This window comes from Coregonus lavaretus (genome assembly GCF_964263955.1).
Source record: "Coregonus lavaretus genome assembly, chromosome: 28".
NCBI lineage: Eukaryota > Metazoa > Chordata > Actinopteri > Salmoniformes > Salmonidae > Coregonus > Coregonus lavaretus.
Genome location: NC_140015.1, coordinates 18,414,458 through 18,429,160, shown reverse-complemented (window position 1 = coordinate 18,429,160; position 14,703 = coordinate 18,414,458). Strand labels below are relative to the sequence as shown.

At 44.5% G+C, this 14,703-nt stretch overlaps 1 protein-coding gene across 2 annotated transcripts; it reads left to right on the top strand.

Moving 5' to 3' along the window:
* The first annotated feature begins 1,476 nt into the window (after positions 1–1,476).
* Positions 1,477–14,011, top strand: LOC311104159 (phosphomannomutase 1-like). 2 transcript variants are annotated; one of them, XM_084145853.1, is made up of 8 exons: positions 1,477–1,883; positions 4,196–4,313; positions 8,865–8,941; positions 9,163–9,254; positions 9,612–9,711; positions 10,108–10,183; positions 12,368–12,483; positions 13,008–14,011. In XM_084145853.1, the coding sequence occupies exons 1-8, from the start codon at positions 1,803–1,805 to the stop codon at positions 13,122–13,124; spliced, it is 777 nt and encodes a 258-aa protein (XP_084001979.1). In that variant the 5' UTR covers positions 1,477–1,802; the 3' UTR covers positions 13,125–14,011. The 2 variants fall into 2 exon arrangements, with proteins under 2 accessions (XP_084001979.1, XP_084001978.1); XM_084145852.1 differs by lacking the exon at positions 1,477–1,883 and having other exon boundaries at positions 1,892–4,313.
* Positions 14,012–14,703: the final 692 nt, after the last annotated feature.

Below are 14,703 nucleotides of genomic sequence, written 5' to 3'. Positions count from 1 at the left end.
GACAACCCTTTGTGAATTGACCAGATGGCCCTTATACCTAGTATCTCCTTAGCATAGTCTAGTGATAGGCCTATTAATAATAATAAAAACAATCCCAACAGATGCTGTTAGTCTTATTGTACTCATGACTATGTAGCCATTCTCCTGAGAGTGGTGAATGAGGTTATAGACAACCATCGAATTCTATCAAATTTGCTCCTCTGATATTGATTCCTAGATTAAGGTGCATTGTGTGTATCAGCTAAATATAGAGCAAGGGTATACCAAGATAACTGTTAGCAGGATAAAAGACACACAGTAGGAGCTTTAATCAATTTAATTTCAAGTTGTATTAGTTGTATGTACAGGATAGACATGGTCCAACGAAATGCTTACTTGCAGGTTCCTTCTCAACAGTGCAACAATAAGAAATATATTTTCTTAATATATTTGAAATGCGTGGTTTTCATGTCCATTCATGATGTTCGAATATTAAAATATGGACTATTTACTAAGGAGTGATGCAAAACAAATGGACAAGAGGCTTCTAAACAGCTCCTACCCCCAAGCCATAAGACTCCTGAACATCTAATCAACCTCGCTATTGTTATTTTACTGCTGCTCTTTAATTTAATTATTTGTTACTTTTATTTCGTATTATTTTATATTGTATTTTTTGTGTGATTGTTTTTGGTATTCTTTCTTAAAACTGCATTGTTGGTCAGGGGCTTGTAAGTAAGCATTTCACTCTAAGGTCTACACCTGTTGTATTCGGTGCATGTGACAAATGACATTTGATTTCATTTTATTTGAAATGGCCATCTGTGCCAATAGGGACCAGGACTATAATCATGTCTTTATGTAAACATGATTCTCCCTTTGATGCTGATAGACCTTTCATCTTTATTTTAATTTCTCACCACCCACAAGACATGTTAGGATTGCAGATACCCTTAACAGACAAATCCATCTAACAGCCCTCAGAGCCTCCTTCGGGATATACCTGTTCTGCACTATGCCATTTGGCTTGCATAGGGCACCGGCATGTATATTGTTTTAGCCTGCCCTCTTGAGGACAACTAACTTACTGATAATAAAAGTGATCACACAAATGTTCTGGTAATCCTGCACAACAACTGTATCCAGACAGAGTCTGTCTCCAGACAGACCCAAGTGTGAGTGTGTATCTTGGAAGTTGGATCTGTCACCATGTATCAGCTAAACGTTATTCATCATACTATTCTCACTGCCTGGCCTGATTAATGCCATGGCTGGCCTGACATGCAGTGAGGAATCATTCCATTGCTTGGGCTGTGAATTTATTATATGATAGGCTACATTGTCCAGATCTAGGCACAGTCTGAGCACTGTTGAGATGGGTCTTAAATCAGTCTTGATTTTACATGGGAGGGGGCAATGGGCATCTATGTATAAACATCTTGCCATCGCCCACTTCGCGTCATCAAACATAGAAGCTGCGATTGGCTGTTTGTATGTAGCCTACGAGAGACGAGACACTGTTGCAAAATAAACCTGAGACGTCGCGCTGCCTGTGATATGATTCTTTGAATTCGATCGAAAACGGTGGCATAACTATTCTTCAGTCTGATGATAATCTACAGTTCAACAACTATTGGATATGGTTTGTCGTTATCTACTAGACCGCATGGCATAAATTATTTATCCAACTAGTGGTAGGCTAAACATTTTACAGTAGCCTATACTGTAGTCTTTGTTTTGCATTAGAGGCAAGATCAGAAAATTGTCACGCTTACCCAGAAGATTACTTACACATTAGTAACACTATCATTGCAAAATAAGAAATGGATGAATCAAAGGGTTCTTCAAAAAGAACTATTCTGTGTTTATTTGACGTGGACGGCACTCTTACCCCACCGAGAGAGGTATGCTAAATAACGTTTTTTATTATCCCATTGTATTAATTGTGTTTGTTTGTCATTTTCATTTCTTCTAATGTTGCTTTCCAACTTGTCAAACCTTTCAATTTTGTAAGGAATTATAGGGCGCTTTGCCAATTGCCATGCCATCTTGATAGCACAAAACTGTTGCCATAATGTCAATGTCTTATCTGCTGCAAGGTCTGCAATGTTCCTGCATTTTATGTAATGATTTACTATTTTCTGTCGATATACTTCCTGATAATGTAGGCAAACACCATCATTTTCTGTCCTTCCAAGTTCTTATTTTCGTATATTGTTTAATCCCGTGGTTGTAGCCTACTGTTCTCAAATGCAGCGGTCTGCCAACTCTTCTGAATGAAAATGAAATGTATTCGTTTGCACCTGAAGCGTGTATTTCACTCAAAGTCGCACGCGGCCCATGGAGCAGAGATATAATTAATTTGGAAGAACGTTATGTCCTCCGTCCGTAAGAGAAGACGACTGTAGGCTACTGTTGCCTACTTGCACAACACTCATGATGTCAAGTTTCATATAGCATCCCGGTGGTGGTCAACCCTAGACCACGGTTACACTGGGACACTGCTTACGCCTATTCAAAATACCCTATAACTGAATGGCCTGCTGTTTCCTGAAAGTTTGAAGTCCTTCCATGTGAAGTATAAATTACCTTGCAGCTGTTCGCGCCAATCCTTAAAGGCTCAGTGCAGTCAAAAACGTGATTTCCCTGTGTTTTATATATATTGTCCCACTCTGAGGGCGGCAGGTAGCTTAGTGGTTAAGAGCGTTGTGCCAGTAACCGAAAGGTCACTGGTTCTAATCCCCGAGCCGACTAGGTGAAAAATCTGTCGATGTTCCCTTGAGCAAGGCACTTAACCCTAATTGCTCCTGTAAGTCGCTTTGGATAAGAGCGTCTGCTAAATGACTAAAATGTAAATGTTGGAATAATACTGTGAAATGGTGAAAATTATAATAATGCCCTTTCAGTGTAAGAGCTGTTTAAATTTCAGCCTGTTTTGGCATGCCTGGTGATATCACCAGGAATGTTAATAGACCAATGGGAAAGAGAGTTCCAAACCTCTCAGCCAATAACAGCTAATTTTTAGTTTCCCCCTCCCCACTCAGACCACTCTCAGACAGTCCTAGCAAAATTCTTGCTTGAGAAATTGCTCTTTGCTCTGAAGCTATTTTTGTGTATTTTTGACAATTAAGGTACTTAATTGTTACTCAGAAATGATTTGATATTGAGATAAGAACAGCTGCATTGGACCTTTAATGGACAGATAACTGATAGTAAACAACTTAAATTAGGTACATGGGAAGAAGAGTCATATGGAGTTCCTTCCCTAAATACTCTTTCCTCTATGACTACGTTGATCAAGGACGTTGACATTCATAATGGGGTTAGCCTATTAGTCATGTCCTCAGCCTCTTTTGACCCTCAGATTTGAAATGCAAGCTCATCAATGAATAATCAGTGAAACAGCTCCCTAGTGCTTTTCATAATGATTTCAGTAGTTTAACAAAAAATTACTCATTAATTTGATGATAAATAGTTAACTCTCTGTTACACAACGCTGCATCAATGAATGTCTTTGTAATTGTCATGTGTGAAAACAGGCAGTTCTCCATGTCTTCAAATAATTCAATTAAACAGGAGGATAAAAATTGAGATTATCTCTCTTATCTCTGCCCATCAACACAAGATTATGTCTTTGTGGTAACATAGCCTACAATATGATTTTTTTTTGTCTATCTGCGTTCTTGTCTCATTGTCTGGACTGGTGATGTAAAGAAATGTTCAATGGCCGTCATGTGTAGGCTGTGTCCAGTTCAACAGCTGTTGGTCGGTCACAGAGACATAAGTGTGCAGAATAAACCCACTGCCCTTGTATTATGTAATGCAGTTTCCTCATGTGAGTATGAGGCAGTCCCTGCCTGATCCATCTGCCAAAGTCTCTCTGGTAAGAGGGAAAGCTGGTTTAATATGATTATTTCTGCAGAGGGTCAATATACCACTATCAAAGCTGCTCCTCCTTCAGAGACATATGGCAATCTCACTCTGTCTATGCTACCTAACCTCACAAACAAAAGCATTCTCCTGCTTTGTGGTCAGACAAGAAAAGCAATTTTCAGGACTGTGAATGCCTATCTTGTCACAGTTTATATTATGAGTCCCTAAAACGGTGTTTTCAATGATAGACAACACAAACAGGTACAGACTGTGTGTGTGTGCGTGGGTGCGTGGGTGCACTCGTTGTGTGTACGCGTCGTGTGTGTGTGCTTCCACCCTGCAGAAAATCGACCCGCAGCTGGATGAGTTTTTCCAGTCTCTGCGCAGGAAAGTGAAGATCGGCATAGTGGGCGGATCAGACTACTCAAAGATCGCAGAGCAGCTGGGGGAGGGAGATGAAGGTGAGCGCTGCTCATTCTCACTTTGGTCTCATTTCAGTCTCACATATTCACCCTCAAACCCATCTTACTGCCTTTGTCTCACAGGGCTTTACAAACCCCAAAAGGCTGTCGCTTTCATGGTCATGAAATTATTTCAGGGACATTCACCAGAGAGACAGTTTAGGGGCTTTCGTGTTTGCAGCCCACTCTCATTTGACATCAGTCCATAAATAACAGACATAGACGAAAGCAGCTACGTCAGTTAGTCTGCGATCCGGGTCGCACATGGACCCAGATGGAGTTACATGTTTGCTCATGTACCTGTGTTACATTCCCTTCCTTCCCACCCACCACCAGAGACCTTGACACACTGACCCTGTGGTGGAGTTTACACACAGCAGTGGAGACTGGCCACCAACACACTGACAACTGACCGTTATCACTCAGAGCAGCAACAAAAGTAAAGCAACGAACAATAGAGTACATTTAAGGGGGAGTGCTACTAGTGCATTCAATGTTTTGTTTTCAGTGCGTTCAAGGTTTTCAATTTTGCAGCAGCAGTTCTCTATCCTGATCATCCCCAGACTGCATTATGCAAGACTGATTGAGATGCTCAGTACTTTGAAACTCTAGCCATGTGAGATATGTGTACAGTGAATGGACAGGACAGAGATTAAACTGCACTATTCCAGGTAGTGTTACATAGGTGGTAATCTGCAATGACCAATAATCCCGCTGCACCAGGTACAACATGCCTGTGTTCCAGTTGGGGGAGATTTTTAGGCTATGTGTGGTGAAAGGAGTCAGGCGCAGGAGGGTATTCACCGAATACAGAGTTTATTCCTTCGTTGACACACACATGCGCTCCAATAGCGATCAACGAAACAGGCACAGGGGAAACCAACATCCCTGGCAATACACTGTAACGGAATCCAATAATACATAGGCACAGGGGGAAAATCTACCCTGGCAACACAATGTTATGAGTAGCTCCACCGAGCTACATACTCTCACAATAACAATCACCCACAAGGACAAGGGGGCAGAGGGAACACTTATACACAGACTAATTAGGGGATAGGAACCAGGTGTGTGTGATTGACAAGACAAGTGTGATGATGATTGGGGCGGCAGTGGTTAGTACTCTGGTGATGACGAACGCCGACGCCTGCCTGAACAAGGAGGGGAGGCAGCCTCGGCTGAAGTCGTGACAGTACCCCCCCCCCCCCCCCCCCAGCTCCAGCAGCGCGCCGACCCCGGCCTCGGGGACGGCCAGGAGACTTAGACGTACTCCCTCACGTCCTTAGCCAAGGTAGGCCACCAGTACCTTCCGCTCAAGCAGCGCACTGTACGACCGATACCTGGGTGACCAGAGGAGGGTGACGTGTGTGCCCAGAAGATCAGACGATCACGGATAAGAGCAGGCACGTACCGCAGCCCAGCTGGACACTGCAGTGGAGATGGATCTGTGTGTAATGCCCGCTCTATATCCGCGTCCATCGCCCATACTACCGGCGCCACAATGCAGGAGGCCGGGAGTATGGTGATGTGTCTCTGTGTCATACAGCCGGGACAGTGCGTCTGCCTTCACGTTCTTCGTACCCGGAATGTATGATAGTGTAAAATCAAACCAGGTGAAGAATAGGGCCCACCTGGCCTGGCAAGGATTCAGCCTCCTCGCTGCCCGGATGTACTCCAGGTTACGGTGGTCCGTCCAGACGAGGAAAGGGTGTTTCGCCCCTTCGAGCCAATGCCTCCACACAGCCAACCGCTCCCGATCACCAATGTCGTAGTTCTGCTCCGCCGGGCTGAGCTTCTTCGAGAAGAAGGCACAGGGGCGGAGCTTGGGTGGTGTGCCCAAGTGTTGGGACAGGACAGCGCCTATCCCTTATTCGGACGCATCCACCTCCACTACGAACGGTAGTGATGGATCGGGGTGGGCCAGTACCGAAGCTGAGGTGAACAGACCCCGCAGTCTCCTGAAGGCCAGATCCGCCTCAGCAGACCAGCGGAGCCGGGACGGCCCACCCTTCAACAGGGATGTGATGGGAGCTGCGACCTTGCCAAAGCCCCGGATAAACCTTCGGTAGTAATTGGCAAAGCCAAGGAATCGCTGCACCTCCTTAACCGTGGTTGGAGTCGGCCAATTACGCACGGCTGAAATGCGATCTCCCTCCATGTCCACACCTGAGGTGGTAATGCGGTATCTGAGGAAGGAGACGGACTGCTGGAAAAACATACACTTCTCTGCCTTGGCATAAAGGTCATTTTCCAACAGTCTGGCCAGCACTTTGCAAACCAGGGACACATGCTCGGTGCGAGTAGCGGAATACACCAGGATGTCATCGATGTAGACCACTACACCGTGACCAAGCATGTCCCGAAACACCTTGTTCACAAAGGACTGGAAGACGGATGGAGCATTCATCAAACCGTAGGGCATCACCAGGTATTCATAATGCCCCGTGGTTGTGCTGAATGCCGTCTTCCACTCATCCCCCTCCCGAATACGCACCAGGTTGTACACACTCCTGAGATATAGCTTTGTGAAGAAGCGCGCCCCATGCATTGACTCGATCACTGAAGGAATGAGGGGGAGAGGATAACTAAATCTAATCGTCTCCTTGTTCAGTGATCGATAATCAATGCACGGGCGCAGACCGCTGTCTTTCTTCTTCACAAAGAAGAAACTTGAGGAGGCGGGTGAAGTGGAGGGACGTATGTACCCCTGGCCCAGGGACTCGGAGACGTATATTTCCATAGCCTCAATTTCAGCCTGCGACAGGGGGTACACATGACTCCTGGGAGGTACAGCATCTACCCGAAGGTCTATCGCACAATCCCCCGCCCGATGAGGTGGTAATTTAGTAACACGCGTGCGCCAAATCGAGGTATTCGGGGGGAATGCGCACGGTGGAGGTACCGTCTGGACTTTCCACCGTGGTTGCACCAATGGAAACATCTAGACACCTACCCTGACATTCACGCAACCACCCTGTGAGAGCCCTCTGCGGCCATGAGAAGGTGGGGTTGTGGAGTGCTAGCCAAGGGATACCTAATACCACAGGGAAAGGAGATTCAATAATCGAAAAAATAACCTGCTCACAATGAGTCTCCTGGGTGATCATGGTGACCGGTATAGTGACTTCCGTAACAAACCCGGACCCTAATGGTCGACTATTGAGTGCTCTGATGGGGAGTGGAACGGAGAGGGGAACCAATTAAATGCATTGACGGTGTGCGAATGCCCTGTCCATGAAGTTCCCAGCTGCGCCTGAATCGACTAGCGCATTACACTGGGAAACTACCATGATATCGGGAAAGTGGATAGGTAGGGTACAGTGTGCAACAGAGGGCTCTGAACAAGTGTGGGTGTTCAATACCTGGGGTGATGCGTGAGTGCCCTGCCTGCCGACTCCCGGCCCAAAATAACGTTGACTACGACGTGTGGTGTACTGTCCCTTCGTGCCACCAGAGTGGCACTGTCGCTGTCCTCCTCCGCTCTCTCGGCCGGCGGCTCCACCCAGCTCCATCGGCTCAGGATCCGAGTCGCCCAGGGTGGAAACGGGCAGACCCCTACCAGGACGTCCTCTGGCTGCCAGCAGGTTGTCCAAACGAATGGCCATGTCCACCAGCTTATTGAAGGACAACATGGTGTCCCGGCAGGCTAGCTCCCGTCGCACGTCCTCCCGCAGATGGCACCGGAAATGGTAGATCCGGTTGGCCAGCTGGTCTTGACAGATCGGGTCCTCTCCTCTCCAGGCGTTGGGACGGCCTGAAGAACCCAATCCATCGCTTCCCCCAAGCTGGCCAGCATTGTGGAATGCTCCTGGACCCGTGCCATGACTCCAGGCATGCACTCTTCTCCCGCTGACTCCATAGCGGGTGGGTGATTCTGTGGTGAGTGTGGTGAAAGGAGTCAGGCGCAGGAGGGTAATCACCGAATACAGAGTTTATTCCTTCGTTGACACACACATACGCTCCAATAGCGATCAACGAAACAGGCATAGGGGAAACCAACATCCCTGGCAATACACTGTAACGGAATCCAATAATACATAGGCACAGGGGGAAAATCTACCCTGGCAACACAATGTTATGAGTAGCTCCACCGAGCTACATTTACATTTTAGTCATTTAGCAGACATTCTTATCCAGAGCGACTTACAGTTAGTGAGTGCATACAGTTTTCATACTGGCCCCCCGTGGGAAATGAACCCACAACCCTGGCGTTGCAAGCGCCATGTTCTACCAACTGAGCTACAGGGGATCCTGTACTCTCACAATAACAATCACCCACAAGGACAAGGGGGCAGAGGGAACACTTATACACAGACTAATTAGGGGATAGGAACCAGGTGTGTGTGATTGACAAGACAAGTGTGATGATGATTGGGGCGGCAGTGGTTAGTACTCCGGTGACGACGAACGCCGAAGCAGTGAGGGAGGCAGCCTCGGCCGAAGTCGTGACACTACGTGCTGGTAGCTTGTGTTGTCTATTTACTATGAATGTTCTCACAGTGCTCCTCAGTAACACACTTTTACCTAATTCGCCCCCTTTCTCTCTTACAGTGATACAGAAGTTTGACTATGTGTTTGCTGAGAATGGCACGGTGCAGTACAAAGATGGGAAGCTCCTTTCCAAACAGGTGGGTGTGACTGAGGTGAGGGAAGGAATAAAATATATTTTGGCTCACTAACAAGCCATTTAAACCTGATTCCATGTAAACAACATGCAGGGACAACCTTTTTTCTTGTACACTGTACTCAGCTAAGAAGACTGGAAGGGAAAGTTATGATCATGCCTTTAAGAGAACTGCACTGTGTTAATAATAAAAGACAGTTCAAATATTTGAACTATGTCCTACAGGCCATCCAGAACCAGATAGGAGAGGAACTACTACAGGACCTCATTAACTTCTGTCTCAGCTACATGGGGCTGATCAAGCTGCCCAAGAAAAGGTGAGACTCTGACCTACTTTCAGCTCCTTTTCCAGAGGACGTCCTGGTAGGGGTCTGCCCGTTTCATTCAGAGGCCCCAGGGCCACTACAACCTGTCCATCAAAGCTGCAGGCATTGGAGAAAGGAATGCTGGCTCTGTCAGTATTCCTAAGCGTGTTTTTCCAGTTTGACAAGCTGAAATCACAGAGAGACTAAGACAGAAGGATTGATCTGTATCTGGGTGGAAATACATATTTGCTTGAGAAACAAAGCAATTCTGAATCTAACCCTAGAATCTCTAGAATTTTAGTATGATGGTTGGTAACAAAGCCACACTAAAGTCTATTCTTACAGATTAATGCCTTATTTTGCACTCAGGGGCACCTTTATCGAATTCCGCAACGGAATGCTGAACATCTCCCCCATTGGCCGGAGCTGCACACTTGAGGAACGAATCGAATTCTCTGAAATCGACAAGGTATTACACAGTATAAGAGTGCCTAAATAATGATCTAAACACCAATCGTTATCTTCTAAGGAAAACGCCTAAACGTATAAACGTGGAAAATGAAGAGTAAACAAACAAAGCCCGTGTTATTGATTGAGTCATGATTTCAACCTCCTATAACCTCAAATCACTGCACAGTGCAAGCAGGCATGATTTTCTCTTATATTCTGTTATGTTGGCTCCTATTAAAAGGGGAAGAGAGTAAACAAGTAAAAACAATGCTGAGCTTTCAAGATGGCTGAACAAACAGCCCATTGATGTTTCACAGCCACACATTATGGAGGGTCTAGTGGTCTGATGGGTGATGTGGAGAGGCTTAACCCTTAGTTGCCTGAAGCCTGACCCCTTTCCTTAACCTCTTCACAGAGAGAGAAAATCAGGGAGAAGTTTGTTGCGGCCCTGCAGGAGGAGTTTGCTGGGAAGGGTCTACGATTTACCAGAGGTAAGCCAACTGGCACAGGATGTGAGCTGGGAATTAATATCAGTGTAACTATTAGCACCTCTAGTCTTGTATTTCAGTATTTCTTTGTATGCCATCTGTGCATGGTGTGATATCTACATTTCAAGACTAATTTACAAACATTTATCGCTCAGATAGAACCCTGTTATGACTTGAACGTACTTACTCCTTTGCTGTATTTTCCTTGCTGTTGTTTCCTATATGCCAGTTCACAAAGACTGTCTGCCATGCGTAGTCAATCTCCTGGACACATTGTGCCCAACATTGGGGCAACTTCAATAAACATTACTCTCCCCTGCTCCACTCTCTGAGGTTCAGAGATGTTTTTCTCTGGTTAGTCAGACTAGGTGTTTGCTCACTGTGTAACAGGGTGTGAGACTTACTTAATGGCCTGTGAAACTGTACACAATTCAGGCAGCTGCACAAACAGCTGGAAATAAGGCTGTTGTCTTCATAAGGCACTCTGTTAAAGCCCTGGGCCAGTAGCAGCAGTAGTTACAAACACCCACATTCAGCCTTACTTCATCCTAACGGCCTTACTTCACCCTAACTGAGTGACTGCCCTGGGAATCCCTCTGATTGCTGATGTTAACTGGGAATCCTTCTGGTTGCTGATGTGGAAGCTGATGCTCATTGCACTGGCAGCAGAGCCAGTTGGAGGGCTGTTTACACTGCAGCCGCAGAGCCTGATAAAACGAGCCAATGAGAAGGCTAGGGCATAAGATTTATGTGTTTGCTCATTGCGGTCTGTTCACATTTCACATAATATATGCAATGCTGTTTATGTCTATGCAGCACTGTCTGTTCTTACGCCATAGATTTTTGCCCGTGTCACTCACCTCAAAAAGCGACATTGCAGCGTCCCTTCAAATACAGGCACCTTTGTCCTGGCTCTGTTTTCTTTAACCTTTATGGTATATGGCCAAGGGTGGGGAAGGGAATGGGTGGGGATGGGCTGAGGATGTGGGTGTTTGTGGCCAATACACCCTCTGATTGGCTGAAACCTCCCTAGCTGTTGCCTTTGTGAGCTTTCCCTTTAAAGGGTCAAGCAGCAGTTGCTACATCCATTTTTGGACTAATAAATTAATGATGTGACCCATTGATTCTTCAAGTATATAATTATAAATGCCTTATAAGCTTAGTTCAACTGTCGTACCCCATCAGAACACAAAATATAAGCTAGTTTTACTCCAAAGTTTGTAAACAAAGTAAATGTAAACAAACACTGTATAGCCCCTAAAAACATGGTTAAAACTATAATTTTGATATCATGGATGGTCAGTCCTTGCATCCATAGCTCTGTCTTTGAATTTGAGAGTGCTTACATTTCTCCAGTCCAATCCCCACCATTTTTACTGAATCAGTGGTGGGGTGCTTTCTTATTGCTTCAACTGCTGATTGCCGCTTTAAACACTTCAGCATTATGAGGGTAATGAAGTAGAATCTGAAGGCAGGGGGGATGGGCGAGATGCAGAATTTAAACTTACTTTGCTGAGGGCTTTTCATGCACATTCACCGCTCATTTACCTGAATATTTGGCAGAATTCAAAGATGAACTGCTCTGGTTGTAGAATGAAAAGGAAAGAGCGATTAAAAGAAAGGAGCCAGCTATAGGCTGTGTTTGTGGAACTGAGTCCACCTCATGGAAGTCAGACAAGTAGTGAATAATCACCCATAATAAGACTGTCCTCCCTGGACACAGACTGTATGTCAAGGCCATCGCCACACAGTCGATGCACAGGGCATAAATAAGTCTGTTCTGCTGAACTGAGCACAGTGATTGCGGCTTTTAATATCCTTTCATGCTTTTTGAGGTGAGAATGTGTTGGGCTCCAAGTCTGTTGCAGAGAAATGTGCAACATTGACCAGTTGAAGGTGCAGTCTTAAAAATATCTCAAAGCTGCTGTTCCTATAATGGGGAAAATATCATACCTATTTTACATGCATTGGGCATCCTCACTCATCAGTACATTGACCAACCTAAACAAATATCCCATACATGGCATGGGATAGCTGGTTGTAATGTGTTAATAATCATCACTAAAACATGACTGAGGGTTTATTTTATGGGAGGGACTAATATTCTGTTCAGTAACATGATGTTAAATTGTAATGTATAAATTGAAGTTGACTGAATTATTACCCCTCATGTGCCTCTCTATTCAGGCGGTCTCATCAGTTTTGACGTGTTCCCTGAAGGCTGGGACAAGAGCCTCTGTCTGGACGTGCTGGAGGGGGAGGGCCTGGACGCTATCTATTTCTTTGGCAACGAGACGTCGTCTGTAAGTGAAGGGGAGGACCTTGTGGACGTGTCAGTGATGGTGGGGAATGCTCTGAGGCTCAAGGTAGCAATGAGAGTAGGATTGTGCTGTGGCTTGAATGTCAAAGGTTAAAGTTCAGAGATCATTGTTGTTGTCAATATAAGTGGAGTTGACCCCTGCCTGAAAGAATGTTGCTATGTTGCATGAGCTTTGTGATGGTTGTGTGTTTATTCAACCTCTTTTACTGAGACATAGAGAGAAATAAAGAGTGAGTGAGGAAACAAGGAAAGAGGTCGACAAGGGTGAAAAGGGCAGTCAGTGCAAACCTATTTGTGAACAAGCAGATTCTATAATAATAATAATATAATATGCCATTTAGAAGACGCTTTTATCCAAAGCGACTTACAGTCATGCGTGCATAAATGTTTTGTGTATGGGTGGTCCCGGGGATCGAACCCACTACCTTGGCGTTACAAGCGCCGTGCTCTACCAGCTGAGCTACAGAGGACCATTCTAAAGCCGTATCTACATTCCTCTCTGTTCAGGGGGGCAACGACTATGAGATCTTCAACGACCCGCGCACCATTGGTTTCACAGTGTACTCACCAGAGGACACAGCCAGGCACTGTCGAGAAATTTTCTTCAAAGCTAATGAGTCGTGATGAGTCGTGCAGAAGGCACACTCCCAGTCAGCTTTCCTTGGGCTCCCCCTGTTGTTCAGGGCAGGTACTAAGAGCACCTGGAGGAGAAGAGGTGGAGATGGGAGTCATACCACTACAGACTTTTTAAAGTAATCAATTCATTGTTGTTGTATGATATTATTCTAACTAGCACTGGACACATAAAGGGATCATTAGTAATTCACATTGGCTGGACTCCCATGGAAATTTACTATGAGATGTGGACAGAGGCAGCGCCAGTTACTAATCAACAGATCTGGGGTTTTTTAAAGGATGGTAGCTCAAACAATGTGAGGAAGTGTACTAATGTTTTCAGTTTTTATCATGACTAAGTGTTTCTCTAAGGTTTTAATCTATCAAGCCAATGGTTTTTGTAGCATGTCCCTGTATTTGTATGTAACATCAAATTAACCTAAATGTCTTATAGGCCCACCTGTAAGACAATCCTCTTTTGTGAATATCATGTGAAGATGTATATACATTTTGAGTATATCATGTAAATACCCACTTATGTTTTGCACTAATATTGATACAGTTACCTGACAAACTGGGTTTTGAATAATTTGTTTTCTTTATGAATGTAGTGAGTGATTAGTGTTGTCTCTGAACACTGCACAATGAAATGGAGCGAGAGAAGAGAGAGGTTTTTTGCTCTGTGCCTGTCCACTGAGATATGAGATTAATGACACATACAGTGCGTATAGAAAGTCTACACCCCCTTGAACTCTTTTCAAATTTTGTTGTGTTACAAAGTGGGATTGAAATAGATTTAATTGTAATTATTTGTCATTGATCTACACAACATACTCCATAATGTGAAAGTGAAAATACAATTCTACGATTTTTACAAATTAAATAACTAAAATATCGTTGTTGCCTAGGTATTTACCCCCTTTGTTTAGGCAAGCCTAAGTTAGTTCAGAAGTAACATTTGGCTTAACAAATCCCATAATAAGTTATATAGACTCACTGTGTGTGAAATAGAGGTTTACATGATTTTTGAATGACTACCCCTTCCTCTGTAAGGTCCCTCAGTCAAGTATTGAATTTCAAGCACAGATTCAATTACAAAGACCAGAGCTTTTTCGAAAGCCTCATAAAGAAGGGCAGTGATTGGTAGATGGTTAACAATAACAAATCAGACATTGAATATATCTTTAAGCATGGTCAAGTTAATAATTATGCTGTGGATGATGTATTAAACCACCCAGACACATCAAAGATGCAGTCATCCTTCTGAACTGAGCTGCAGGACAGGAAGTAAGGAAACTGCTTAGGAATGTCACCATGAGGCCATTGGTGATTTTAATACAACTACAGAGTTCAATGGCTGTGATGGGAGAAAACTGAGGATGGATCAACAACATTGTAGTGACTCCACAGGTCATTAACCTAAATGACGGAGTGAAAAGAAGAATACAAATATACAGAATAAAAAATATTCCAAAACATGCAACAAGGCACTAAAGTAATACTGCAAAAAAAAACACGGCAAATGAATACACTTTTTGGCGTAAATGCAAAGTCTTGTGTTTGGGGCAAATCCAACACAACACATCAC

What these genes read in the sequence shown, in the direction of transcription:
- LOC311104159 (XM_084145852.1), top strand. Translation starts at nt 4,094, where the DNA reads ATGATAGACAACACAAACAGGTACAGACTGTGTGTGTGTGCGTGGGTG. An exon ending in ATCAAGCTGCCCAAGAAAAG is followed by an intron (nt 9,255 to 9,611) that starts GTGAGACTCTGA and finishes TTTTGCACTCAG; the next exon opens with GGGCACCTTTATCGAATTCC. An exon ending in TTGGCAACGAGACGTCGTCT is followed by an intron (nt 12,484 to 13,007) that starts GTAAGTGAAGGG and finishes CTCTCTGTTCAG; the next exon opens with GGGGGCAACGACTATGAGAT.